At 40.6% G+C, this 26,725-nt stretch overlaps 1 protein-coding gene across 3 annotated transcripts in view; it reads right to left on the reverse strand.

The window, feature by feature from the left end:
* The window catches only part of cfap61 (cilia and flagella associated protein 61), a 48,839-nt gene that overhangs the window by 16,971 nt on the left and 5,143 nt on the right, over positions 1 to 26,725 (reverse strand). For all 3 annotated transcript variants that reach the window (XM_049590078.1, XM_049590077.1, XM_049590079.1), the window contains exons 8-17: positions 25,255 to 25,452; positions 24,942 to 25,036; positions 24,261 to 24,300; positions 23,854 to 23,990; positions 22,447 to 22,573; positions 20,247 to 20,324; positions 17,334 to 17,540; positions 13,574 to 13,702; positions 8,466 to 8,593; positions 21 to 113 (exon numbers count right to left, since the gene is read on the reverse strand). In XM_049590078.1, the coding sequence (XP_049446035.1) occupies positions 21 to 113; positions 8,466 to 8,593; positions 13,574 to 13,702; positions 17,334 to 17,540; positions 20,247 to 20,324; positions 22,447 to 22,573; positions 23,854 to 23,990; positions 24,261 to 24,300; positions 24,942 to 25,036; positions 25,255 to 25,452 (1,232 nt within the window). The remainder of the gene's footprint in view (positions 1 to 20; positions 114 to 8,465; positions 8,594 to 13,573; positions 13,703 to 17,333; positions 17,541 to 20,246; positions 20,325 to 22,446; positions 22,574 to 23,853; positions 23,991 to 24,260; positions 24,301 to 24,941; positions 25,037 to 25,254; positions 25,453 to 26,725) is intronic.

Here is a 26,725-nt window from a genome sequence, read left to right on the forward strand (position 1 = left end):
CTGATGTTATATTCCCTCACCTTGTGGACAGAAATCCAACGTCCTCATGGTTGTAGTCGCTGGGGAGACCGTGTGTTGAGATCAGGGTCAGATTGTTGAACCTCAGGTGAGGGCTACGAGAGAACAAACATTACTGAACAGCATGAGTGCTTTTCCACAGATTATAGTGAATACACAGAGGACATAGTGTAAGAGGAATGTTATCCAGGGAAGGACAACTTTAATTTTAGCAACAGCTACCTTCTTCATTCAGTGATGTGCAATAGCATTTAGAAAGCCTGAAAACAAAGAGTACTAATTTAAAATCTCTTAACTTTGCTTTATGTAACAGGAAGGTTTGCACTGTACATGAACACAGATATTCATCTGAAATGTTAAAACTCTTTAAACACAGCTGACCTGTTCAAGAGTCTCCCTGCAAAGACACATTTTAAAATCCTTAGCTGGTGCAAAAGCAGTCTTCTGCAGCCGTAACCTAAACCCAACAGAAAGTCGGCCATCTTGAATTTACTGTTAAATTTATGGGCAGTTGTCGGCCATTTACAGCAGTCATACTTTAACAAACTCCTCCGAGAGATTTAATCTGATTGACTTTAAATTTTGTCTGTACCATTTAAAGACCTTGAACATGCAAAGCTTTTAAAAGCTTGAGTTCTCGTCAAAATGTGTGACCGTATTTAGGTGCTAATTTTCCATGTTTTGCCACGTAACAGGAAGTTGTTTGTAACTCCCCTGTAGATCGTAAAATCTGCCCCAAACCTGTGTCACATCCTGAACACATCAAGATGTAGGGCCAGATCCACAAAGAATGGATTGCTCCTGCTAATAGTGCCATTAATTGCACAGAACTAGCTCACGCAATCTGCCCTGTTTTAGCGCCTTATCCTCAAAAGAATTTGCTCTAATCATATGCCGGCGCTAACACGCCCACAAAGTTTGGCAGCTGAGCGCAATTTGCGACACATGGCCCTGCTGATGGATGACTGTGAGAGCCCTGAGACGCCTGCAATGGGGTTCTGGAAAGAGCCAGATGGAAGAACCTGTAGTGTAGACACTAGAGATGCGGCAGTTATAACCGCCAGGTCGATCGGGTGATAAAAATGAACAATCCGATTAATGGCGGATGGGTTATGGGCGGGTGAAAATAATAGCCTAATAATAACTTTTATTTAAATTGCACCCTTTAAAAACAAAGTTTACAAATTGCTTTGACAAACATTAATGAGGGGAAAATGTATTGCATGCTCTAAAATGTGAAATGAGCCTACTTGTGTCGTGTGCAATACAATAGGCCCTCTATATCATCATGCTTATATCCCGCTGATAAATAATGTATGATTGGCTGGGCAAGCATGCTCTTTAAATGTGTCATGTGGAAGGGTTTATTTAACACAGTGATCCCCGCAGCAGTAGAAATGAGTGTCTCCTCATTAAGAGTGCCAATGTGCGCCTTTACGCAGGGAGTAACGGCACCATTTTATTGATTATTTTAATGTCAGTCAGCTGACGGGATTGGTCAGGATCTAATCTTTCCTGATAATATAAACATGCGGGTGCGGGTGGATGCGGGTCTGTAATTACAGAAAATTAATTTGCTCGGATGGGTGGTGGATGGATGATTGATGGATAGATGCGGATTCGGATGCCGTCAGAGCCCATCCGCGCATCACTAGTAGACACTAATTTGACAATGCCAGGTAAAGCATGGGATCTCTGGGTGGCAGGCTCAATGTCATCCTTGATGTCATCTAGTAGCGCAAGGATCATGCGGCCTGGCAACCGGTATCTGCAAATGATTTCATTGTCACTTAAATCAAAAAGTGATACTCTCTTCCGATAAATCCTTTCTGGTGCGCGCCTGCCATTACGGTGCCTTCGCCTGGCTACAATCACTGCTGCCATGATTACCGGAGTCCTGGCATGACAGCCCTTATATAGGCTATGCTCCACAGTTAGTTGAGTGAAATTTGCAATCATTTTGCGTGAGAGAGAGGGTGAGAGAGGGAGAAAGAGAAATTGCGCGGATTTAATACACGGGTCTCACTGGCGTTAAATAGCATCGCTTTACTGCCTGTGGCAATTAGCGCTGGTCTTTGTGGATTAGTGGTATTTGCAATGAGGCTTATTTGCATAAGAAGGGGGCAATTTTGCGCAGAATGTATGAATATTCCCTAATTTACATGCATGCAAATTGGACCGGCACAGCTAGGAGTGGCAGTGCAGTTTGTGCTCAGTTTGCGTGCATTTCACCCTTTGCGTGTGCTTTGTGGATTGCACGGTATTTTTTTCTCTCATTTGCACAGGTTTAGCGATCGCAAAAGCAGTGCAATCCTTTTGAGGATCTGGCCCGTAATTTTTTAATAGTTATAGCGCCCCCTACTGATAACAGGAAATACATGCTTTATATTTTTGATGTGGCGGCACGGTGGTGTGGTGGTTAGCACTCTCGCCTCACAGCAAGAGGGTTGCCGGTTCGATCCCGGGTGTGGGAGCCCTTCTGTGCGAGTTTGCATGTTCTCCCCGTGTCAGCGTGGGTTCTCTCCAGGCACTTCGGCTTCCTCCCACAGTCCAAAGACATGCAGATTGGGGACTAGGTTAATTGATAACTCTAAATTGTCCGTAGGTGTGAATGGTTGTTTGTCTCTATGTGTCAGCCCTGCGATAGTCTGGCGACCTGTCCAGGGTGTACCCTGCCTCCCGCCCGATGTCAACTGGGATAGGCTCCAGCCCCCCCGCGACCCTCAAGAGGATGAAGCGGTTAGAAGATGAATGAATGAATATTTTTGATGTACTCCCCCTAGCAAGTTGACCAGATCCACCTCAAACATGTACTGCAAAGCCCAAAGACCTCGATGATGCTTTCTGGTGAAAATTGTGAGTTTTCATTGAATGGCATTGTCGTGGCATGGTGGCCATGTTGCACGTTTCACAAATGAGTTGACAATAGGAAATGACATGCTTTATACTTTGACATCCTCCTCCCAGAAGGGTGAACAGATCCAGCTCAAATTTGGTCAGCATAGTTGCAATACCTTGATGACGCTTACTTGTGAAGATTGAGAGTTTACATTGAACGATGTTGCCATGCCTTATTCGCCATGAAACAGGAAGTTATTGTAACTTCCTTGTACTTTGTCCAATCTGCCCCACATCTCACTGTTGTATAAGACTCCAGGCCTGAAGACATCAACATGCCAATTATGTGTCATAGTCATTGCGCCACCTGCTGGCAAGGGGAAGTATGTGTTGTCTGACCGTTATGTTTTGATTTACATGAAAATTGCATGGTGTGGTCTACAGTTGATTTACAGCAACATGACATATTAGTAGTGTGTTTTCCAGCGTCACATAGTGGACACAGGAGGTGGTACAAAATGTGAAATAGATCATTCCAGTGCCCACACCCAGGATACACCATCGCACACCAGTGTGCAGTGTCTGACTTTCAAAAAAAATGAACAGCTGTGTCAACCGGTGTACTGCCAGTACCCAAAGGTGCGAGGGCCTGTTCATCGCTTCTCACAGCTTTAATACTAATACTAATACTTATTATTATCTTTTATGTTTATTGGAGCAAACAGAGAAATAAACAGCTAATAAATCACAAACTATAAAGAATATGGTATGTAAAATTAACAAATGTCATCTTCATTTCTTTCTTTTTTTATTAAACTGTGCTTTGGATAGCATTTGCCTTTTCTTTTTTGCCTTTGCTCTATCATATTCTGTCAGGATCACTCACTGATAAACACATTAAAGTGAACTGTATTGCCAGGACTGTTAGTATCAGATCTTTGAGAAAAAAATATTTGGGTGCAAGAAGAATCGCCATTGTCCTGAATAAACCTCACTAAAAAAATCCAGGTGCTGAATCAGTGGTTCTCGGGTGGAAGTTCTCTAACCTACCAATGCATTTGTGGTTCCTGAGCATCCTAAAAAATCCTGAACTGCCCTCCTCCCTCTTGCATATTTACTGTCCACAGTGTACAGCATCTCTTGTGATGCAAATGACTTCTTTTGTGGTGTCCTACAGGGCATCACACAGCTGATAACAGCAGCTCCAGCTCCTTCGTCCAGTAAATAGCAGAGTGTGTACCTCGCAGTGTTCAGCCTTATCACACTGACGCCTCTGATCACCTCCTGCTCCCTTCTTATCTCGGCTTCCTGTTAAATTAACGCCCACCGGCACAGATCTACAAAACCAGCCACCAAAATGCTGGTAAACTGACTGGATATAGGTTGAACGGCTGCTGTATTAACATTATGCACAAATAGAAGGACTGGACAATACAGGAAATGCATGTATGCTGCGAGTGAGATGGTAGAAATTTGTCAACCAGCAGGGGACAATCAATGACTGCTATATAGTAACATTCGATTTACAGGACTTGTTTTATCAATTTTATTAATTATCTTAATGTCAGGTATCTGCCGTGCTACATTTTTCAAAAACGGACAGTTCTGTTCTAAATTGAATTTCCAGGAACTACATGTTATAATTATAACATTGCATACTGCATAATAAATAATTGTATCCATGTTTCCCATCCTTTCTCTCTGGAGGAGAGTGTGGAACAATCACGGAAATTATGCAATAAACAACTGTTTTTACGATTGATCAACCTGTTGATTTTTTGATTGATTGATTCTTCAGTCTATAAAATGTCAGAAAACAATGTAAAATGCTGTTTTCTCATAGCTGGAGCCTACGCTGATGTCCTGAAGTCACTTGTTTTGTTTAACCAAATGTCTAAAGTCTAAAGATATTCAATTTACTTTGAAATAGAAACCAAGCAAAGCAGCAAATGCTCACATTTCAGATGCTGGAACCAGCTAATTTTTTGGCATTTATGCTTGATAAATGACTTAAATTATTAAAACTCAAATGTTTATAATAAGTTATAATACTGACTTGCAGCAAAATGAGCATGTATATAAATGAAATCAAACCAGAGTTGAGAGATGGATCAAGTAAAGAATCCTTGACTATCATTTCAAAGCTTTGAAATGATACTGGCCTGGTTTTTGTGGCTTGACCTTTGATTTTGATGTGAACATGCAAATAATAGTAATAATCAGCCATCAGACAATGAGTGCAGTCAAACTTTCCTTGTTAATCTGTGCCAGAAGGTGGATTTATGCCACAGCAGTGAGGCATTAAGGCCCATTATTGGTGTCTGGATGTGAGTGAATCAGAAGCTCTGGATTTGCTCTGTTATCAGCCGGTGACAGACGGCCGTGGTAACCCTGCAGCCTGACCGCAGTGAGCAGAGGGCCAGGCTGCCGCAGAGCTCTTTATCTGTCTGACCCCGTCCCAGCCAGTAATGAAGTTGGGGGGGTGGTGCTGGTGCTGCATTCAATGAGCACATGGAAAGCTGTGTTGGGGTGGGGGTGGGGGGGCGAAGGGGGGATGGACGTTTGGGCAGGGCTGATAAGGGGGGCCCCAGCAGTCCGAAACTGACCCATCATTCACCCTCTCAATGCGTCGCCGCCTCACCATTAGTTCAGCGGACACTAACTGCCTCATTAGTCAACTCATTAGTGACAGCAAACACAGATCGCTGCAGCAGATCCCTGACAGGGGGGGAACAGTGGAGTGGCTAATTAAAGGGGGCCAGCGCTGGCCCTGCTGAATGCCAGGCCTCAGACAGCTGCGTGTGCCCGCCCCGGCATCACCGGCGTGCCAGCCTTGCCAGCTCTGAGAGCTACGAGATCTCACTCACACAAAACAATGACCCTGGTTGCCTGGCAGCTATCGCCTGGTTCTGAATCAGCAGCCCTGCGCTTCTTATTATCTGCCGAAGTGGTTAATCTCACAAAGCGAGGACGAAGGCAAACATGTAAGACGTCCGACCCGGAGTCAAGTGACATTTCCAGAGATTGGATTCCTGAAATAAAAGACGATAAAGAAATGAAAGAGAAGCTTCACTGAGCGACTGCCCTCCTCGGGTTCAGGTTTTCTGGACACACTAGAGTATTTCTCTACAGACACATGAGAATCTGTTTCAAACATAATCATATAAATACTTTTCATTTGAACAGCTGCCAGCTGTCTCTTATACCTCCTGCATGTCATACCCATGTGTGTTCAATGGCACTTGGAGATAAAATTGATTATCTTTCTGTTACCTGTCTACATTAGACAAACAGGAACTGACAGATCCAGACTCAGACAGTGCTTCATCTGCTCACAGATCAATCTTTGTTCTTTTGTTTTTTTTTCACATTTTAGATTTTGGTCAAACCTGCTATTTGACACCAAAAATAAAATCTGTGAAATATTTTGGCAAAATTTTGAGAATAACATAGCTTTTTGCCTCTGGTAATATTGTCATTTTTGCCTCCTTAAACTAAATATGAAATTTGGTAGGGGGCACAGACAAAACAGTGTACAACAGATAAAAATGATTGAAAGACACAAGCAGATGTCACATTTTTCAAAAGTGGCCCTTGAATATTTAAAAAAAAATGCAAAATGGGTGGTTTGGGGCTCCAGGAAGTCAAGACATATGGATATTCTCATACTTCCTGCTAAAAAATGTTTAATTTAAGTTTATTGTGGGTTATTGTGAGTGAGTAGTTGGTTATGGGAATGAGTCCATATCCCCTTTTTGGCATCTCAAATAGGCAACAAATTGCAACCTTGACTTGTCATTCTTGCCATATTTTGGATGCTGTTTATGTTAGAGTCTCTAAATTTTGTATAACAATCAAATACTATATTTTTAGCAGGGAGTATGGAAATGTCCATATGTGCCTGGGATCCCCAAACACCCATTTTGCACCTCTTTCCATTTTTAAGAGCCAGCTTGTGTCTTTCAATCATCTGGATCTGTTGCACACCGTTTTGACTGTGCCCATACCAAATTTCATGGCTTTAGGAGTTACATGTCTGAAGATATTGAACCCTAAAAATGGCTTCCAACCAAAGATATTTTTTAGGCTTTCAAAATGACAACATTTCCAGGGGCAAAAAAACTATGCACTTCTGTAAATTCAGAAATATCTTACAGAGTTTATTTTTGGTCTCACATAGCATATGCATAAAGTTTGAACAACATTTAAATTAAAAATCTGACATGGAACAACCCTTAAAAAAGGTTCTGGTTGGGCACAAGTTTTAATTTGGTACCTGGCCATTTACTATGATGAATATTAGGGGTACAATAAACCAGAGCAATTAAGTGGAGAGAAGCAGGAGCGAGTGGGTAGAGCAAGGGGAAGGATTTTGGATGAAGTGCAAAGCTTTTTTTTTTCTTTTTTTAAAAAACCCCAACATTGTTTAGTAGCCTTATCTCCCTCTTCATCCCACTTTGATTTTGCTCTGGTACAACTCACACCAGTTCAAAGCATGCCCAATACAGAATGCGTCTGTCTATTGTACTCACACACTATTTTCTGTCAAAAGTTGGTTGCTGCAAGCTCGACACAGAGGTTTACAAAGTATTTTCAAAAGGAAACGGAACAAGCTGGTGAGCGATTTGAGTGGAACGGTGGAGTGGGATGAAATCTGAGTTGAACACAATATTGAGCGGGGTGTCCTGGATCGGCTTTGAGCCGGGGAGCAGAGAGGACAAACAGCTTCATGAGCAAGAAGCAGAAAATCTCAGCACTCAACTCAGCTCAAATGCTCTGCAGTATACAGATAAACTGAAGTTTATTCAATATTTTTCAATAATTGTATCTCTTACAGAGGGTTCTCAGTCAACATCTCGTTTTAAGACATTTTTTGTCTTAGTTTATGTTGTGCTCACATGGTGTTTATTTCTAAATAAATGATAAAGCTGATGTCACTGGTGTTATATTTTTCCTGTACACAAATCCCATGATAAGGTCCAAACCAACAACATCTGACTTCTCTACCCTGCCTGTGGCTCTTGGCCAAAAGCCCACTGGTTCCTACTGAAGGCATATATCTTTAAAAATAACAAAGGTCCCCAGTATATTATTCATTACCCTCAGTAATTTCCTAAAACAGATGGTCACTGGAGTTTTTATTAAACAAACAGGACAAAATGGTGCATTTGTTGGGGACTATTTTTATCGGTGGATTAATTCACATGTGGTGCTTTAGTGAGTATTTGGGGCAGCAGGTTGGTGTATGTAGGGTTTGTACTGGTTGGTATGGAGTTTTGGGGCAAATAATTAAACTTCCATGCACAGACGGCTGTGTGCACTGTTCTTGATGGGAACTTGGAGATGACAGGGTACATACACAATGCACAGATGGTACTGTGTGTGTGTGTGTGTGTGTGTGTGTGTGTGTGTGTGTGTGTGTATGGGAGGAGGGGGTTAATGGGGGAGTGACAGCAAATTTTTGCCCCAGGGTCCCTTGAAAGGTTAATCTGGTCTTGCTTACAGAGGAAGAATTGTGACGTTATTTGTCACGAGTTCAGAAAAGGCCGGTATACACAGAGTCTGTAGCACATCTGGTAGAAGATGATCATGTTCGGAGTGAGACTCACCAGAAGCAAAGCACCTCGAGGAAAGATAAACCTGTGTCTGATGCTCCCACCACCACAATCCTGGCGTTAATGGTGACCTTTGGCTCCATGGTTAACTTTCTGCTGATGAGGCTGAGAGCAAACGGTGCCTGAGAGAAAAACAGAGAGAGAAGACAGACAGTCAGCTTCACATTTTTTTTTTTTTTTTTTAACAGAGTGAAAATAATCTGGAGGACGTTTGTCACTCCCAAAATGACTGGTGCCATTTTCTGAAAATCAAATGATCTTCCAAATGCATGTTAACCCACTAAAAGCATTACATAATAATTAACCCAATTTTTCCCCATTTTAATATCACAGGATAAAGTAGGAACTGGCTTTTTATCAAGGCACTTAATCTGCCTGCAGAACAGACAGTATGGCTCTCAGGCAAAAAACTTTCTAGTATTTGTAACATTTAAGCAAAGTTTTGGGCACATCTTACATTTCTAAAATCTCTGTCTTATTAAATATTAACAATCATCCTTTTATAGATGCTCAGCAAATTCAGGTTTACTAAAGACCACTGGACATTAGATAAATTTAAGTAGATACACTTTGATGTGCAGACATTTCACAACAGAATTCAACTGACTAAAAGGGTATTAAATACTTGTAATTTATCATCTGAAGCACTCAAGTCAAGAGAGGGAAGAGTTCTGCATCTTTAAATGTCTGAAGTACCCCTTTGTTACAATGAATTTGGCATTTTTATACAACCGAAAATTAATTGCTTTTATTGTAAATTGTGTTTGAAGACAATCCTTTATTAGACAGAGAGTAGAGAGATGACAGGAAATGAGTAGAGATGAGATGAGATAAGATGCACCCAAAAATTGTATTCAACCACAAATGATCTCTTTTGTCCGTCCAAAATGAGACTACAAGTTGAGCTGACAGAAAAAAAAAAAAGAAAAGAAAAAAACATAGGATGATAACACTCTGACCTTTGTTCAATGAAATAAACCTAGTAACTGTTGCTTTTATCATTATCAACCCCTCACACTGGAATAGATTCATTTTTAAAAATGTATTCATACGTGTACTTGGTGTACTTTCCTCATGCTGCCTGCAACTATCTGTGTATTAATCAGGTGTTTTCTCGTCATTCATATGTTCAAAAACCAATAATTGCAGTTAGAAGAATATCAGAATTGCAATAAGTGCAGCTTCACACTGTAATGAGATGGAACCTTGGGGATCAAACATGTGACCTGACAGTTAAGGAACACTTTTCCACAATAATTACAAAAGACTCCCACAGGAATTAGTAGAACACCACGTTCTGATTTACCAATTCCTCCACCGCCAAGTGTCTCCGGTCCTCACCCTGTGAGGCAGCTAATGGCTCCTTCATCATCTGTAATTAGGCAGATTGGCCCCACAATGCACCTTGTTGGATGAAAACAGCATCAAGCGAAAAAGGGGGAAACCCAAGGGTGAAATTAACCTTTGTGTAATATTCAAATAATTTCCATGAGGGCATGTGTGCCCGACATCTGTCACGTACTGAGAGATGTTGTAGCTCAGGGTTTGACTAGTGGGAAAATGAAAGAGCCTGTGCTTATTTTATATGATAAATGTATCTGTGGAAAACAGAAAAATAGGTAATCTTATAAACAGTTTGTACTGCAGCGATAAAACAAAAGCAGCTAATACTTAAGTACTTCATTGTAAAGCCATGGAGTCAGCAATGTCTACATAAACTACACATTCAGGGCAACATATGTATTTGGCAAATGTAACATCACACAGGCATCAACGTTAGCTGAATACACCCATGAGCACCATTGTTCAAGATTCAAGATTTTTACTTGCCATTTCTCAGGTACAACTGTACAAGGCCACCGGAATCCCTGTGTGGATTCTTGCGCACATTGCTGGTCGCTGGGTGAATGTGAGGCAAATTAACTGCACATAATTTGGCAACGATAGCTAACGTTAGGGATGATTGATTGATTAGCACTCACAAATGGGCCTGTTTTCACAAAAAAACATAATACTAGAACAGGTAGTAATCTTAATAATGGAATTTTCTGAATTTTATTTATGATTGTGATTATATTTGCTAATGATGATTAGCAGAGGTGCATGGCTGCCTGTTGTAACACAGCATTTTTTTAAGGTATACTATTTATCAATTTATATTTTAATTACTGCCTTGCTTTAGTACCTACTTCAAAACACTATGAACCTGTTTTATATCAAATATTTAAATACTTTTTTTCCCTTTGCAATATTTTTGATCAGTTCATCATTGTTTACATCAGGTCGAATGTAATAGTGTGTGTGTAACAAGTGTGTGGAGATACTTCAGGAAGATATTTTACCAAGTAGCTGCACTACAGTTGTTCTGTTAGAGATATTTTGGGAGCATGTTCATTTTTGGACATGAAACTCTCCTGGTTGATTCATTAGTACAAAAGATAAACAACTGTGTTAGAAAGTATTTGATTTTTGGGGCGTCGTGTAGTGGATAGTGCCGGCGCCCCATATACAGAGGTGATGCCTCGCTGCAGCGGTCACAGGTTCTACTCCGGCTCGCGCCCATTTGCTGCATGTCATCCCCCCACTCTCTCTCACTCCCCCATTTCACTCTCTCCTGTCAGTTAAAGGCAAAAGCCTGAAAAAAATATCTTAAAAAAAAAAAAAAGAAAGTATTTGATTTTTGATAAAAAGTTGAACATTCAAGTCTGGACCGGAGCATGATTGGGTAAAAGCAGTCAGATACCAGCAGTGATAAAGATATATTTGTAGGAAAATGTTGTTATTATTTCCTACAAAAGACATCCGTTAAATCACATTTATCAAAACAATATTCACCAAATGTATCAGGTAAACAATCATTTTAAAACTGTGTGTCACATAGACGCTGTATTTTGACATTTATTGAAAATTAGTGTTACTTTATATGTAAAAATCCTGTATGTGTTATTGCACAGAGGCAAATTAAATGCCTACATGCATCCATCTGAATACTGCAGGAATTAACCAGATGAGGTAATCAGATGAACAAAGCTCCCGTCTCATCTGCATGTGCGGTGGAGCAGGTGCAGCAGCTCTTATCAGGCTTGAGATGCCTCACCTTCCCTAAACACAATGACCACCGCTCTGTGTAATATGATCCTGTATTGACAGAGAGGGAACAGGTGCTTTAAATTTGATTAATCATCCCGGGGCTGACATCAGGAGGCAGAGACACAGCTCAGAGGTGAAGCTCTTATCTGCACGGTAGCCTGGAAATCATGACTGCTGTGTTACCGAGGTGAAAGGGGGGCAGGCTGGGTTTGATGGAGTGAAATGAACATGTAAGTGTACACAATGACGCCTCGGGTATAAAGAGAGCGCTGCTGCACATGAGGTAAATATTTAAAGTACAGAACATTGAAATAAATCACAGACACATTAACATCAGCCAGGCTCGGAGGATTTAAGACCAGAACATAGGACTTATGGTCGATTTAAACAAAAGAAGAGCTAGGATTATTATTATTCACCTGTCAGTTTCATTTAAGGTTCTTCAGTGAAAAAAAAGAGGAAGCTGCTCTCAAAGTGACACTATCTATGTAATCACACACAACCTATCAGTGAATACCTTTCCACTGACCTGTCCCTTTCTCAGTCTGTAGGGGAACATATTTTGGCCTTCACCTGCCAGCAGTCTTCCAACTGGTGTATTTGTGCCACTAAATTCAAGGTGCCACTTTGATGTAAAAACACCAAAGGCCCTCTCTTAAGCCTGTGTTTGGTTTGTTCATTCTGGGCTACTGTAGAAACATGGTGCTGCAACATGGTGGACCCTGTGAAAGAAGACCAACTCCCTATGTAGATATGAGGGCAGCGTAGGGCTCATTCTCAGCTAACAAAAACAAAACAGTCATTCACTTCAAGTGATTATATGCTAATGAAAACAGAATTATGAATAAACTATGATCAGTTCGCTCAATTTCTGCCAATAAATCCTTCTAAATCCTAACAATGGTCCTTAAAAGGGGTTGTGTGCAAAATTTGAAGCGTATGCTCGTTCTCATTCTGAAGTTGTTAAATACCATCGCTTTGTAAATGATTTCAGCATCAAACACCTGATGCCAAATGCCACCTTTCGTGGAAGTATGATACGCGACCAGATGGCGTCAGCATGTTAATGCAGCTGGACGTAACCTTTCACATTGTTGCGATACACCGCTGGTAGGTCGGACGGCACCTATCGCAGGTTATAATACAACTCTGGACAACATCAGATTGAAAAGCTGCCAGTAACAATGAAATATAAGGAGCTGGAAAGTCTCAATAGAGTGGGTGGGAGAGGTAGTGGATGGGTCCAACAAACCTCAGACTTTCAACCAGGAGCCCAGTGTTTGCTTCTCGAATGCCGAACAGAAATGTTTATTTTTAGACCTAACCACATGGTTTTGTAGCCTAAACCTAACAATGTGCTTTTGTTGACATCTCAGCATTGGTAGCACGTCCTGGAACGTAAACAGCAGATGCAGAAGGATACCTAGCATGGCATATGCAGACATAGGTCAGTGACAAAGTGGTGATGTATAACTACTTGGGATGAGAATGTGTTGGAGTTTTCTGAACACATGGCTGAGCTGGCGGTTAGCAGCTAATGGTGCAAACTCCATAAAAAGTGCTTGACAACAGCAACAATAGTGACAGAGCTAACAATGCTAATCAGGGGTGAACTGGAGAGATGGTGCTACGCTTCTACCGACACTGTGCCTATGTCACCTGTAATTACAACATACAGAACCTTTAAGTGCGTAATGTTTTCAATTCAGCTGACACTTTATCTCCTTTCAGTGTTTACACCTCAGCTAATAAATGAGGATACACTTTAGGACTAAATGTAATAGAATATAAAATGATCATTCCATCATACTGTGTTTCATCTCCTGGTGTACTGGACTTTCTTCTCCATACCTTTAAGTGAAGCACATTGTGTGTCACTCTGTTCGCTGTTGAAACAGCACCGTCTTGTGGTCACATTAACACCCTGCTGTGTTCCCTCTGTCAGCAGCCTTCAGCTAATCTACATTCCCTGGCAGGCAGCCTCCCTGTCAGCCAGCTGCTGCTGTGCCCACCTGGTCCTCGGTGATCTGCCTGGAAGGGGCATTGATGCCAAGCTCCTCCAGCGGGTAGATGATCTGGCGTCGTGGACGGACGGGGACCGCGCAGTTGAGGACAAAATCCAGATGGTGGACGCAGGAATTCTGGGTGCAGAAGAAGAGGGCACAGTGTCAGTGAGCTCAGAAAGAGAGAACCCCCTTGGAGGTTAAACAGCGTCAGTGTGGGGGCTCGGGAGGCAACTAGAAGGCAACAAAGTGATAATGAGCTCAGGTGTAGAGGTTAGATGATGCTCAGGTGTAGAGGTTAGATGATGCAACGGCTGACATGAGCCGACTGAAAAACATCACCCGATGCTTCACCCATCGCCTGCACAGAGATAATTCTCTGGTTATCTTCTGCCATTATTCTATTTGCACATCATCATCTCCCAATCTGGTGCTTGTTTGTGGAAGGTAATTAGCAGAGGAAGTGGAGGCCTCTACATGTTGAGGAAATGTCTTATTATGGTGTGGAGAGGTGGAGCTGGCAGCACTGTCGGCACCTGCTGCCCCGACCCTGGGGACAGCAGCCTGCTGAGGGCGGCACTCTGCAAGAAATGACCTGCTTAAAACATTTTACATGATCAAATCCATCTGTCTGATCAGCCACAGAAGACAGACTGCAAAATCTGAGATGCTGTAGATTTGTCCAAATTGAAGTCTGGTGTATCACAGCAAAAGGAAGAAAGAATGACCTACTTGAGTCTGACAGACAGCTTAAAAGCAACATCAACCGATGGTAACTAATACATCATCTTACACAATGGTGTTCTCTTCTTTATTTCACTTTCCCAATACATGACATAGCTACTTTAGGTACTTTAAAATGCACCCCATCAGTAGTGTTGTCATTGGTAAAAAAAAATGGTGGGGCGACAACTACTTTGGGCAGACGCAAAACCAGGAAATTGCATAATTTTACAATTTTACAATTTGAGACAACCCAAACAGTTTACTTAGTGGAGGAAGAAGCACTCAAATCTTTTACTTAAGTAAAAATAGTAATACCACAGTGTAGAAATACTCTGTTAGAAGTAAAAGTCACGCAGTCAAAATGTTAGTGTTGTAAAAGTATTAGTATAAAACACAATAAAATATACTTAAAGCATCATAAGTAAAAGTAGTCATTATGTAAAATGGTTCATTTCAAAATTATAACATTATTATTATGATTATTATGACATGGCCACAGGCTGGATTTGAACCCGGGCCGCTGTGGCAACAGCCTTGTACAGGGGGTGCCTGCTTTACCCACTAAGGCACCGACGCCCCATGTAATTTAATCATGTTACATACTGTTGAGTATCAACTTATAATAATGCATCATAAATTATTATTGTTATTACTATTAGTGGTAGTAGTTTTGTTTTTTGTATTATTTATCTAAATATGCAAAGTAACTAAAATTATTAAATAAATGTAGTGGAGTAAAAAGTGCAATATTTTCCCTCTGAAATGCTAAAGTAGCATAAAATGTTAATACTCAAGTAAAGTACAAGAACCTCATAAATGAAGTCTACAAGTACAGTGCTTGAGTAAATAGTTACTTTCCACCACACAGTTTAACAGAGTGGATGGTACCTGTTCTCCTCAATTTGCTGTTAAATGGCTCAATTCCCTGTTTTTATGCGCTGTCAGTTTGGGTCAGTTAGCTATGTGTACCCAATTTTACCACATTGTCCTGCTGCTTTCATGTTTGGTAATCCTCTCAGAAAAATGTTTGAGATATTTAAAGCCTGTTCTTGACCAGGTATCATCCCCTCCGAATAACCAGCTGGCAACCCCCACGGCTGAAAAATGAACCCAGTGCCCAAGTGCCAAAAACTCCAATCTCAAATGGCCACTTGAGGCTGGTTCCAAAAGCAAGTACTAGCAGCCTAGCACTAAAAAAAGTTTGGGTTTCTTTAGCTAATTTCCCAATTCTTGACAACTGCAAAGGGGTGATTTTTTTCAAATATAACTCATTTGTTAAAATTTTATTAAGGTTTAAATTCACACATATCAAAGGGTGATGCTACTTTACTTCTGGCTCCAAAGATCCAAGATGGCAGCAGCCCAAATGCCTAACTTGAGGCTTAAAAAGGGAGTTTATTTTATACAGTCTATGCAAATAAGACAAGAGAAGCAAAAAAAACAAACAAACAAAAAACCCAAAACCTATTTTCTCTGACAGGCAGCAGGCAGTTAGCCATGTTTTCCCCGGAGAATCACTCCAAGTTGAATCTGAATATTTTACCAGGGGTTTGGTGTATAACAATACTTCGTGGCTAGTGAGCACCAATGTGTTTCTATCCAAGTTTTTCTTCTTCTTCAAAAAAAAGGCTTTTCAATGTGTGGTGTAAAAGATAGTCCTCATCGATAATGGTGATCGCAGTTGCTACCTTCTTTTAAAAAAAAAAAAAAAACTTCTGACAAATATGAACCAAACAGCATTTGGCAAACAGCCAATCAAACTGCAGCAGGGTAACAGCCAATCAGGTTTGAGCATGTATATTTTTGTTTTCCCACACTTGGGGCACATGACATTGCAAGCCTGTCCAGCAAAGTGCAATCAAAATACCACTTTTAAACTATTACAGCAGCCACTAACCTTAAACTGTAACAGCAGCAACAAGGTTTTATGTCATGGTTTACTCCAGAATTATAATAATTCCCAAATTACTCAGTGCCACTAAAACCACACTTCTTTCTGCTGCTAGCAGGTGGTGCTTTGACAACAGGGTCATTACATTTTTGTCAAAGCTACAAAATAAAAACCCAGATAATAAAAAAGAACACATGTACTAATTATTTAATGCAAATGTTAAAGATCAAAGGTCATAGCAGAGGATTATCAGGACATTTATATCATCCATGATCATGCGTACTATAGCCTCTAGTCTAAAAGGAAAATTGTTTAGGGGTTTCGAAAAAAACACAACCAGTTTGTTTTTAGAGTACAGAAACTTAAGCTAGGATTAAGACATTTCTTTGAATATTTAGCAACACAAAAAGCAAGACTTTTATCAGGCTTTTACCAGGCTTTGACTATTTCGCACAACTTCTTGTTTTCTGCAGATTTAAGTAAGAGAAAAAAAGACTCAAATATATTTTTATAAATATACTTTTTGACTCTGCCTCTCCTCTTCTAGAACATTTGATGTTAAGTAGTTTTTGAAGGCTGTAACAAGTTGACTGCAGCAGAATAGTGAGTTTATAAAAAGTAAACTTTTGGGTTCTCTCTCTCTCATTATCATAAATGATGGGAAACATCACTATAATAAAGTCTAGGTTGAAAAACAGGTTTACCATCGTTGGATTTACTGTATTTGACCTGTTTTTAAACACCTTGCTACTATTCAAAGCTGATTTTGTTGAGCATATTTTACAGAGGAAGATGTGAAATTGGTCTTGATCATTAGAGTGTATCATGTGTAGACACTAAATCATCATGAATTAAATGTCAAATTATTTGTTTTCCTACGATACATTAAAGAAATGATCAAATCCAGTTTTCCTGAATGAAATTCAATTATCTTAGTCGCCTGCGTTATTTTCTATTCAATCTGTATTCAGTGTGTAAAATCAACTCAGCACTGGCTTTGAGTTTGAATGACTTGGGGAATATTTTTTGCAGTGTATGAACTGAGGGTCATTACACTAATGACAATGTACATCTGAGCAGACATGCACAAAGGCTGGAAGGGGCCCAGTGATGAGGGGCCAGTGAGAGCCCTGAGGGTCCCTGCACACTCACCTCCTGGCTGTGGTATGAGGGGTAGACTCTGTAGAACAGGCAGGACTTGTGAGCCAGCCGGAGGACCTCCTTAAACAAGTGTTTGGTGTAGTGCTGGAAGAAGGGTATGAGGACAAAGTGGCGTATCTGAGCGTGCTCCTCGTTGTGGTGATGGCTGAAATATATGAAGTTCTCAATGTTGTAGTGGGCACAAATGTACTCGATGTCCTGACAAAGACAGATGAAATAATGAATTCAGTTTTATGTTGATACACTCAATGACAGAGGTTCATTGCGAGGACAAATTTTTGCATTTGATGTTGCTCTATGTTTATTTGCTTAAGTTTAATATAGTTGCCCTGTTTTTGGTACCATTCAAAAGCTGCTGATGACTGTAGAATAAAAAAAGATTTCAGTAACATTTTGATCTGTCATAGCAATCTGTCCTAGTTTTTTCAACATTTTTTCTTGATTGAAATTACACTAAAACAGTACACTAAAAGAGAAAAGACTTTACCCTACCAGCAGACTTTTCTGTATTTAAAGCCACTACAAGGAACTTTTAACTGGATATGCAAAAGTCTCTCGTTTCTGCTGATGTCTATGCGTGACCTACAACAGCAAATGAGACCATCGGTGTGAAGATAAGCTATTTTTATATAGCGCATATCCATACCTTTACGAAACTGTGTCCGGGTCTGCCGCAGGTCCCTTCCGAAGCAATTTACGGCGCTCAGACGGCACACTTCATCTTACCTAGCTGCTTACATTTAGTGACTCTTATAAATATTCCTCCTCCTCGACCCAGCCACGTCTCAGTCACACAGAGAAAATCCAATCCTCGGGAAGTCAGGAAATCCTTCAGGATAAACGTTTTGTTCGTTAGCAATCTAGCATTTACCAGCCCAATCCTGGCAGGAGCCGGTGGGTCCACGGCATTAGCTGTCCGGGGAGCCACACACAGAAGCCGCAGGTTGCACAGATTCACCCTGCGCCAGCGGGGACGAGGAGAGCAGGGGCCGCAGGGCTACAACACCTCATCCGGGCCAACGACAGGTACCAGCTAGGCGTCGACACGGTCCAGCGAGTGCCGAGAAATAAAGAGGAGAGGCACCGTTCCATACTCAGTCCAAGAAGCCTTGGAAGTGCTCGCCAAACAGGCCTTCAGCCTTACCAGCCGACCACTGTGTCTACCCCGGCGGCGGCACTTACGCTGGAGAGGTGGAGCTGGGGCGTGGCAGAGGTGAGCTAGGATCCCGATAGGAGCGGGGGCAAAGTTTTCCCGTCTTGTTGTTTCATTCATCCCCAAAACAAACACATGCGCGAGCCAGGTAAGCGTCTTTACGACAATACGCGCTAGAGCCCATGGGAAATGTAGGCTTCATTCCGGCAAAACCCTACCGCTTTTGTCTGCAGGGTCGCCAAAATCAACTCAAATTGAAAGTTCCTTGTAGGGGCTTTAAATACAGCTCCTCAATCGTACTCATGTGCAGACAGACTTTGTTGAAACCTTTATTTTATTTTTTCAATTTACCCTTAATTCTGGTGAAGATCCTAAGGTTTTTAAAGATATGTCAAGGTGAATTATAGGGAAATGTGTGCAGAATGACCCATAAGAGTTTTTTGTCTTTAATACTTCAACATAAACTTTCAATGCACATGTGATATAATCTTGATAAAGCCCTGGAGAAAACAGTGTTGAAACTAGTAATTATTTTCATCATCAATTTATCTTTAAAGAATTTTTGATGGATTAGGTAATAGTCCATAAAATATCAGAATATTATGTAAAATCACAATTACCCAGACCCCAAGGTAACATCTTCAAAGTGTTTGTTTTATCTGGCCAACAGTCTAATACAAAACATAGTCAATTTAATATTATATAAAACTGAGAAAAGCCAGAAATCTTGTTTGGCATTTTGTCCTAACAACTAACTTAAAAGTCTAGTGTGTAGGATTTCGAGACATCTAGTGGTGAGGTTGCAGAACTTAAATTTGCCCCATGTGCCTAGCTTGTCGGAGAACTACAGTAGCTGATGCAAACTGCAAATGGCCCTATCAAGAGCCAGGGTTTGATTTGTCTGTTCTGGGCTACTGTAGAAACATGGTGGACTTTGTGTGAAATAAAGGGCTCATTCTAAGGTAACAAAAACACTACGATTCTTATTTTGAGGTGGTTATACACTAATGAAAAAAAAAGTTAGGAATATTATATTCCATTTCTGCCAATAAATGCCCCTAAATCCTACACATTGAACCTTTAAGTGATTAATAAATTAAATTTCAATTGACTTTAATGACCAACAGAGCTATTCTGGTGGAATTTGTTATTGGTTCAGTGTGTAACAGCACGGTTTCATCAACATCCTTCCATCAATTCTTCTGTCAATCAGCTGATCAGGTTGATCTTTACTTATGAAGTAAAACTGATTATTTGTGATGTTGTTAAATAATGTGGTTATTATCTACTTTTAAAGTGACTTAAAAGACTTTTTCTTATTACTCCAGTGATTTAGTTTTGCATTTCCATGAAGTTGGGGGATTGGTGAGACAGATTTAAAAAAGATTAGTCAAAATCTAAGCAGCAGAGGGTGAGACATGCTGACTCTTGGTCCCTTGTATGGATTAAACTCCAAAAACCCTTGATTTTAAAATTTGCATAATGTAACTGTAAAATTAGTTGTGTACCCCTTTGAGGAGGTATGTTGTAAACATGAGAGATTAAATGATTAAAAACCATCGGATACATTCCATGACAACATTTTTTTCTTGTGCAGTGAATTAACGATTAGGTATCGAAAAGGATTTTAATAGAGTTCAGCATCTATTCTTTCTTAAAGACAGACTCAGAATTGAACCAAAAACAACCACAAACCCTAAACCAGTACTTTCAGATTGATCTGAGGACACCGAGTCGTAAACTGCACCTACCTGCTCGTCTCTGATGATCACTATCCCCACAACCTGACATTGCACCTGTGCCACGAAGGCCTGCAGCACCATACCATCCTGTGTGAGAGCAAAACAAAGTATATGTAAATGTACATGTGTGTGTGTGTCGCATTGAATATGCACCTTCTTGTATCAGTCCAGTGCCATGAATACATATGAAGTGGCTGCAGAAGTAATTATCAGTTTTGGAGCTGTGGCAGTGACAGCTGGGGTGTCAGTCAGAGAGGAAAATCTGTTCAACTGAATTCTCACCAATCTGTTCCCTGGCATACATGCCATATTCCTCGTTATTCCAAGACAATCATCACCAGCTCGAGTCACACTTGATCGTCCAAAAACAATCATCGTGTCATTTTAAAGGTTAAAGGGGAGCTAGTTAAAATTTCAACCTTGATATTTAGTGTTAATGATGATTAAAATGATTCCCAAACACTGACCATATTAAAGGCCAGTTGGTTTTCAACTGAGTAGCAGCCTGCTACATCACAAACAGAGACCAAAGACTGGCACAGAGGTGGAGGGCACCATTAAGTCACAGGCTCTAAAACCAAAGAAACTATGCTATTTCCTGCATTTAGATTCATGTAGTTAATTACACATTATGGTGAAATTGGTTATTTTGCTTTCATTAATGCAGTAACACTACTTAAAAGTACATGTAGTTCATTAATAGACAGCTGATAGTTTATAATACCGTTTTCTGTTAATGAACTTTGAACTTCTTTAGGAAAATATTCATATAAAAATACAAGAAAATTTGTGTAAACATTCAGGGAAAAAAACAGTATGGACTTAATTATTGATCCCTGTGGGAAATCAGGGTTGCATTAGAATCCTAACTGCTATATGAAGTTAACACATTTACACAAACAGAGCGCTGAGTGACTGAAGGCATAGGTGAAGTTTGCGTTGGTTCAGGTATTCATTCATCTTCTAACCGCTTCATCCTCTTGAGGGTCGCGGGGGGGCTGGAGCCTATCCCAGCTACATCGGGCGAGAGGCAGGGTACACCCTGGACAGGTCGCCAGACTATCGCAGGGCTGGAGACAGACAACCATTCACGCTCACATTCAATTAGTTAGTTACCAATTAACCTAGTCCCCAATCTGCATGTCTTTGGACTGTGGGAGGAAGCCGGAGTGCCTGGAGAGAACCCACGCTGACACGGGGAGAACATGCAAACTCCGCACAGAAGGGCTCCCACGCCCAGGATCGAACCGGCAACCCTCTTGCTGTGAGGCGAGAGTGCTAACCACCACACCACCGTGCCGCTTTGGTTCAGGTATATTTTTTTAAAACACAACTTGAAGGGACATAGGGATGTGGACAATCATAATTTATTAACAAACAAAATGGTTGGGACTATTCTAACTTAAACATGGCTCACACAAGGCATCATGGATGGCTAGTGGATGGCGTACAACAACAACAGCTGTTTCAAAAGAGATACGATCACACTGGAGCCCTTGTTAGAATGCCTTGATGGCTAACATTAAAAGAAATAGTCTTGCATGCAGTGTTCCATGGATATTTAACATCAGTAATGTTATGGCATATAGACTGTTTCAAATTTGACATAAACATTTGAAATAATTTCTTCTGTATGTTCTATTGTACTGTTTTGCTGTTTATGTGAATGACATTAGCTGACAGGAAGTAAACATGGACTCAAGCTGTTGCCTACCAATGCAATTCCAATGAAACGGTCTATGTGACATTGTCAACCCCAGAGCTAACTTCTATAGTGTTCAGTATGTCTAATTTTATTCTTCAGTCCTGTTCAAGGTATGCAGTTTGTTTTCAGATAATGTTACATGAGAGAAAGATATAACAATTAGTTTTCACATGCCTAATCGGACAACTGCATGTGACATTCTTCTTGCCCAAACCTGCCCCATGAGCCCTGACACTAATAGCTGGGATTTGTATCTTGTTTTGTGCTGGATTTTGTGGTTTGTACAAGTTTAATCTAATTCTTGCAGTATTCTATTATTGGGCATATAAATGGGGATATGGAAATGCACCTGCTGGTATCCTGGTTATTAATATTTGTGTAAACAAAGTTTCTGTTGTACACATTACATTTCCTCTTGATTTTCTTTTTGTGAACCCCCCAACCTTAAAGTTCAAACTGCAGCTATGACTCAAGGTGTGTTGACAAAAGTGTATGTGGACTGACTGGTTCTCTGCGGGTCTCATAGAAGCAGTCCAGGTCCTGCAGCAGGGACTCGCTCAATCTCAGACCCTTCACCAGATCAGAGACAGCCGGCCGGTCTGCAGACACAGCCGGCCTCACCTCCACAATCCTGAAACAAGAACCATGGCATCACCACAAGCTGAGAGGAACACTGGTCTGTAATGATCAAATGTGCTAATATATTTGTTATATATATATAGTTACAATAAATAAACAGGATTATCACCACGCAGACTGTCAGTTTCTACTCTGTATTTCATTGTCTCTGTAATCCACGAGAGTTTCTGCATGGTTTAGTATAGAACACTGTTTCTCAACCTAGGGCCTCTGGAGGCCTAGTGGTTTGTATCAGTACTGCAGAGGGTCCATGAAATGCCTCCGTATGTACACATAGAGATTTTGGCTAAAATCAGACATGAAGTTCATTCTAGGGACGTGCGGATCAAGTTTCTTTGGTCTAGATCTGAGTCATTTATTATTGGGTATCTAGAAAATCTAATGTTTCCAATCTAATTTTTTTTTAACTAGTGAAAGTGAAGGTTAGCACCAGCTGAAAATGAGCAGCTGCTAGTCTGCATAAATGTTTTACACTGCCCATTTTAGAGCTGAACAAAAATCCATATTTTTACCATCTCATTGTCAGCAATCAAATAATTTTTCCCATTCATGCTTTCTTGATTTTTACTCTCATGTGGAGCGAAATGCTTACACTAAGGCTGGATGTGATGTGGCTGAGATGACCTGCGGTGACAAAATGCAGTAGAATACAGTAAAAGAAGGATCAGATTTTAACCAACTTTACTTTAGCCTGTACTGATCCTTTAAAATATGCCCTGATCAACCCACATATTGATCAGGTTCAGCTTGTGACATCTCTGGCTCCCTCATTGATTAAATATCAATCTGTGTCCAACTTTCCTGTCAGGGAGACAACAGTTACACAAGCCTGGTGTTGAGTTGTCCAGATTGTACCTCAATAGCTAGCTTAAGTGGTGCTTTATCATTTTAGTTTTAGTTTTAAATACACTTGTAATTAAAATGCACCTCTTAATTTCACCTTGTGAAGTCCAATCCTAAAAAATAGCTGAAAATGTGTACAAGGTTTGCAGTGAAAGCATCCTCTTTACTCTTTGAGCACTACATTGTATTACAGCCAACGTGAGGAATCATAACTGGTTGGCATGCTTAGTTTATATTTAAGAGAGATCCAATGGGCAAAAAGACTTAAATGTGGTTTTGTACATGTTATTCTCATTACAAGTGGAGCCACAAATGTGTAAGCAACCTCCTCCCTGAGCTATAATGATATTGAAGTTGTTATATTAGTATCCTGGCCTGCATACCAATCAATGATCTGACAAATTTAATTTCTTTAACAGGATGACCAACCTGAGCCCGGTGCGGTGGAAGACGTAGAGTTCATGAGGCAGTGTGCTGGTGGCACAGGGTGGCACCCTGAGGCAGCTCTGCAGCAAAGGGAACTCAGGGGACAGCGTTGGTACGGTGATGATGCAGAAGTCTTGGTCCTGACAGATGGACACAAGGACAACTAATACAGACACACACACTTCACTGAGCAGATATGTTCAACATATCATTAAAAATGGGTCATTTGTAATCTTTAGAAACTTTACTGAAAATCTACGAATCCAGCTTTGGGACTTATTTCTTTACCTTTTCAAACTTATATGTACATATTATCATTCCAGGGACACAGGACTATTTGGTTGATCTTTAACTTATTTATTGTCTGTTTGTGCAGCTTCTAAACACACTCATAAAAAGATGATACTCACAGAGAAACATTTGAATATATATGGAATAATGTCCACTGATCTGGAAGAAAAGAAGAAGAAGAGGAAGTTAAGTGAAAATATGTGTGAGTGCCAACTTCAGAATCCAAGCCAAGCTTGCCAAAGCTGGTGATCACTGTGGCAACAACTGGCCAACCAATCTGCCCGCTGCTTCCAGCTCAACTTCTCGCCTCCAGCTCTGTCACGCTGTCACTTTAAGCACAGCTCTCATTAATAACATGCTCACTCTCGGCAGGAAGCGACTCGACTCCATATTCAGTAACAGCTGGGAGGTAAGGCGGCGGCGAGAGGAGCTCAGCAGGAGCCAACTAACAGTCACTCTCCCTGCTTTAACACAACATATGACTGATGTTACTCTGGACGGCTGCCATCAAATATGTATGAAAGTGGAAATCGTGTGGTATCTGACTTTTGATATGTGTGAATTATAGAAATCTAACTCTGTTATTCTGTTGAATGCTAACCTTTAGTAACTCAGAAGACACAAGTAAAAACAAAAAATCATATTGTATTCTGTTCAATATATTGCAATATTTTGTTTTTGTGTTACATGTCAAAATATGCTTTGTATGTTATGTAATGTAAAGTCAGTAAAACATTTTTCATGCTCAAGACTATCTAAGTATGGTTAATACCCTCACCCAGACCTTATTCTGATCTTACCTCGTCTCATAATTCTTGTCAATAACAAAGAACTGAATACAGACGGCGTTGGGTTTCTCTGAAAAATGTCCTGCGCCAGTTGACTGTGTTTCCTCCTGATGAGATAAAAGCGACAATAACAACAAATATACCACAAAGTAGATGGTTCTAAAACTGATATAGTTTATGACTGCTGTTCTGCTAGACGGTGTTGTTTTTTAATGCTTATATCACCATCATGTCTTTACCACAACTTGTGACTGTAAGTTTCATAATTACCTTATTTGTCTGAACAACACGAGTGAGTGAGTTCACAGATGTGCAGTTAAGTTACCTGCTGTGAATCGTAGGACTGTGTTGGTTTCGTTTCTTCTTGACTGTCTCTTGGGTCGGTCTGAGCAGGAGGCTCATCGTGTTTTATCTGCTGCAGGTTGTCCAAACCGTCCAACTCACTCAACTCAAAGCTGCCGTGAAGCCGTTTCAAATCCACATTAGAAGTGACACTGATGAAGCCAACAACGACTCCATCACTCTGTGGAGAAAACGCAGATATTTTTTTTCATATAGTCATATTCATATTTCCCCCTCGCTGAAGTATATGTCTATATCCCAGCAGCCTTCTAACAGTTAGTTTTAACATTTGTTTTTTGCTTTTGTTTTTCTACTGAACTACACCCGCAAACTGTATTACAGCACTGAAGGAAGTGGGCATCTACTCATGGGCAAGAGGCTGGCACTCATGACAATGTAAGATCCAAACATTAATAGCATCCTCCTTGGCTGAGCTGTAATGTTAGCTAGCTCAGTGGTGCTAGGTGAGCTAGTAGTAGATGCACATTTTCTTCAGCGCAGTGATAACATAGGTGGGTGTAGCTCAGTAGAAAGAAAACAGTTCCCACATGAAACTGCTCACAACAAGATCTGGGTCATGATTTTTGGTCTGACACTGGATTTTTTGGCACCACGAGCCAAATGCCATCTAGTTCCATTATATTAAAGAAATGGCAGACATCTCTACAGCTGATATCTCAAACACTCAGCAGCTCACACCAAAACAAACTATTCTGATAAACAGCACTACAGGTAAGAGGAAAAATATGCATCTTTTATTTTGGGGTGGACTGTCCCTTTAAACACTTGCTGTGTGGCTCCTGCACAGTAAGAGATGGCCCTTTCAGTATAATCAGCACAAGTAGAACTTAGCAGTTGGCATGGGCAGCGAGATCCCTCACAAAGAAAAGAAGGTACCATGGTTGTTTGACTAGCAAGTGATTTCTGGGAAGTGAAGTGCAAAAACAAGTTTTTAGTGAGTAAAATCTATGTGTCTGTTCAGTAGCTGTTCTGGAGCTTTCAATCATATCACATAATCCTCCTCAGCAGGTGGAGTTTACTAGGCTGTCATGGCGTTGAGATGCTCAAATCTCCATTTTTTTCAGAGTGCTTTGTGGACATCTTGTTAATGTTGCTTTCAACTGAGCAAAACCCCTTTACTAATGAAGATCATATGATCCCATCTTAAACACCAGAACAGCGAGAGCCTAATATTGTTTTAGACAGTGATCATTAATAAAAACAATTTTCATTATTTAAAACTGGGCTTACAGACAGCTATTGATTCTCATGCTGGTTTGGGTTTGGACTGAAATCATGCTGTGTCTGTAACAGATCATCTACCAGGATAAGATAACAACCCAACAAATATTTAGATGACGTGTTTGGAGCTTTACAAAAAGGTTATGGCATTCAGCAGAGAGAACAGCCTAACCCTCTGGGGCAATGTTGGACTGTTTGTTCTCTGAGTGCTG

This window comes from Epinephelus fuscoguttatus, linkage group LG11 (assembly GCF_011397635.1).
Source record: "Epinephelus fuscoguttatus linkage group LG11, E.fuscoguttatus.final_Chr_v1".
NCBI lineage: Eukaryota > Metazoa > Chordata > Actinopteri > Perciformes > Serranidae > Epinephelus > Epinephelus fuscoguttatus.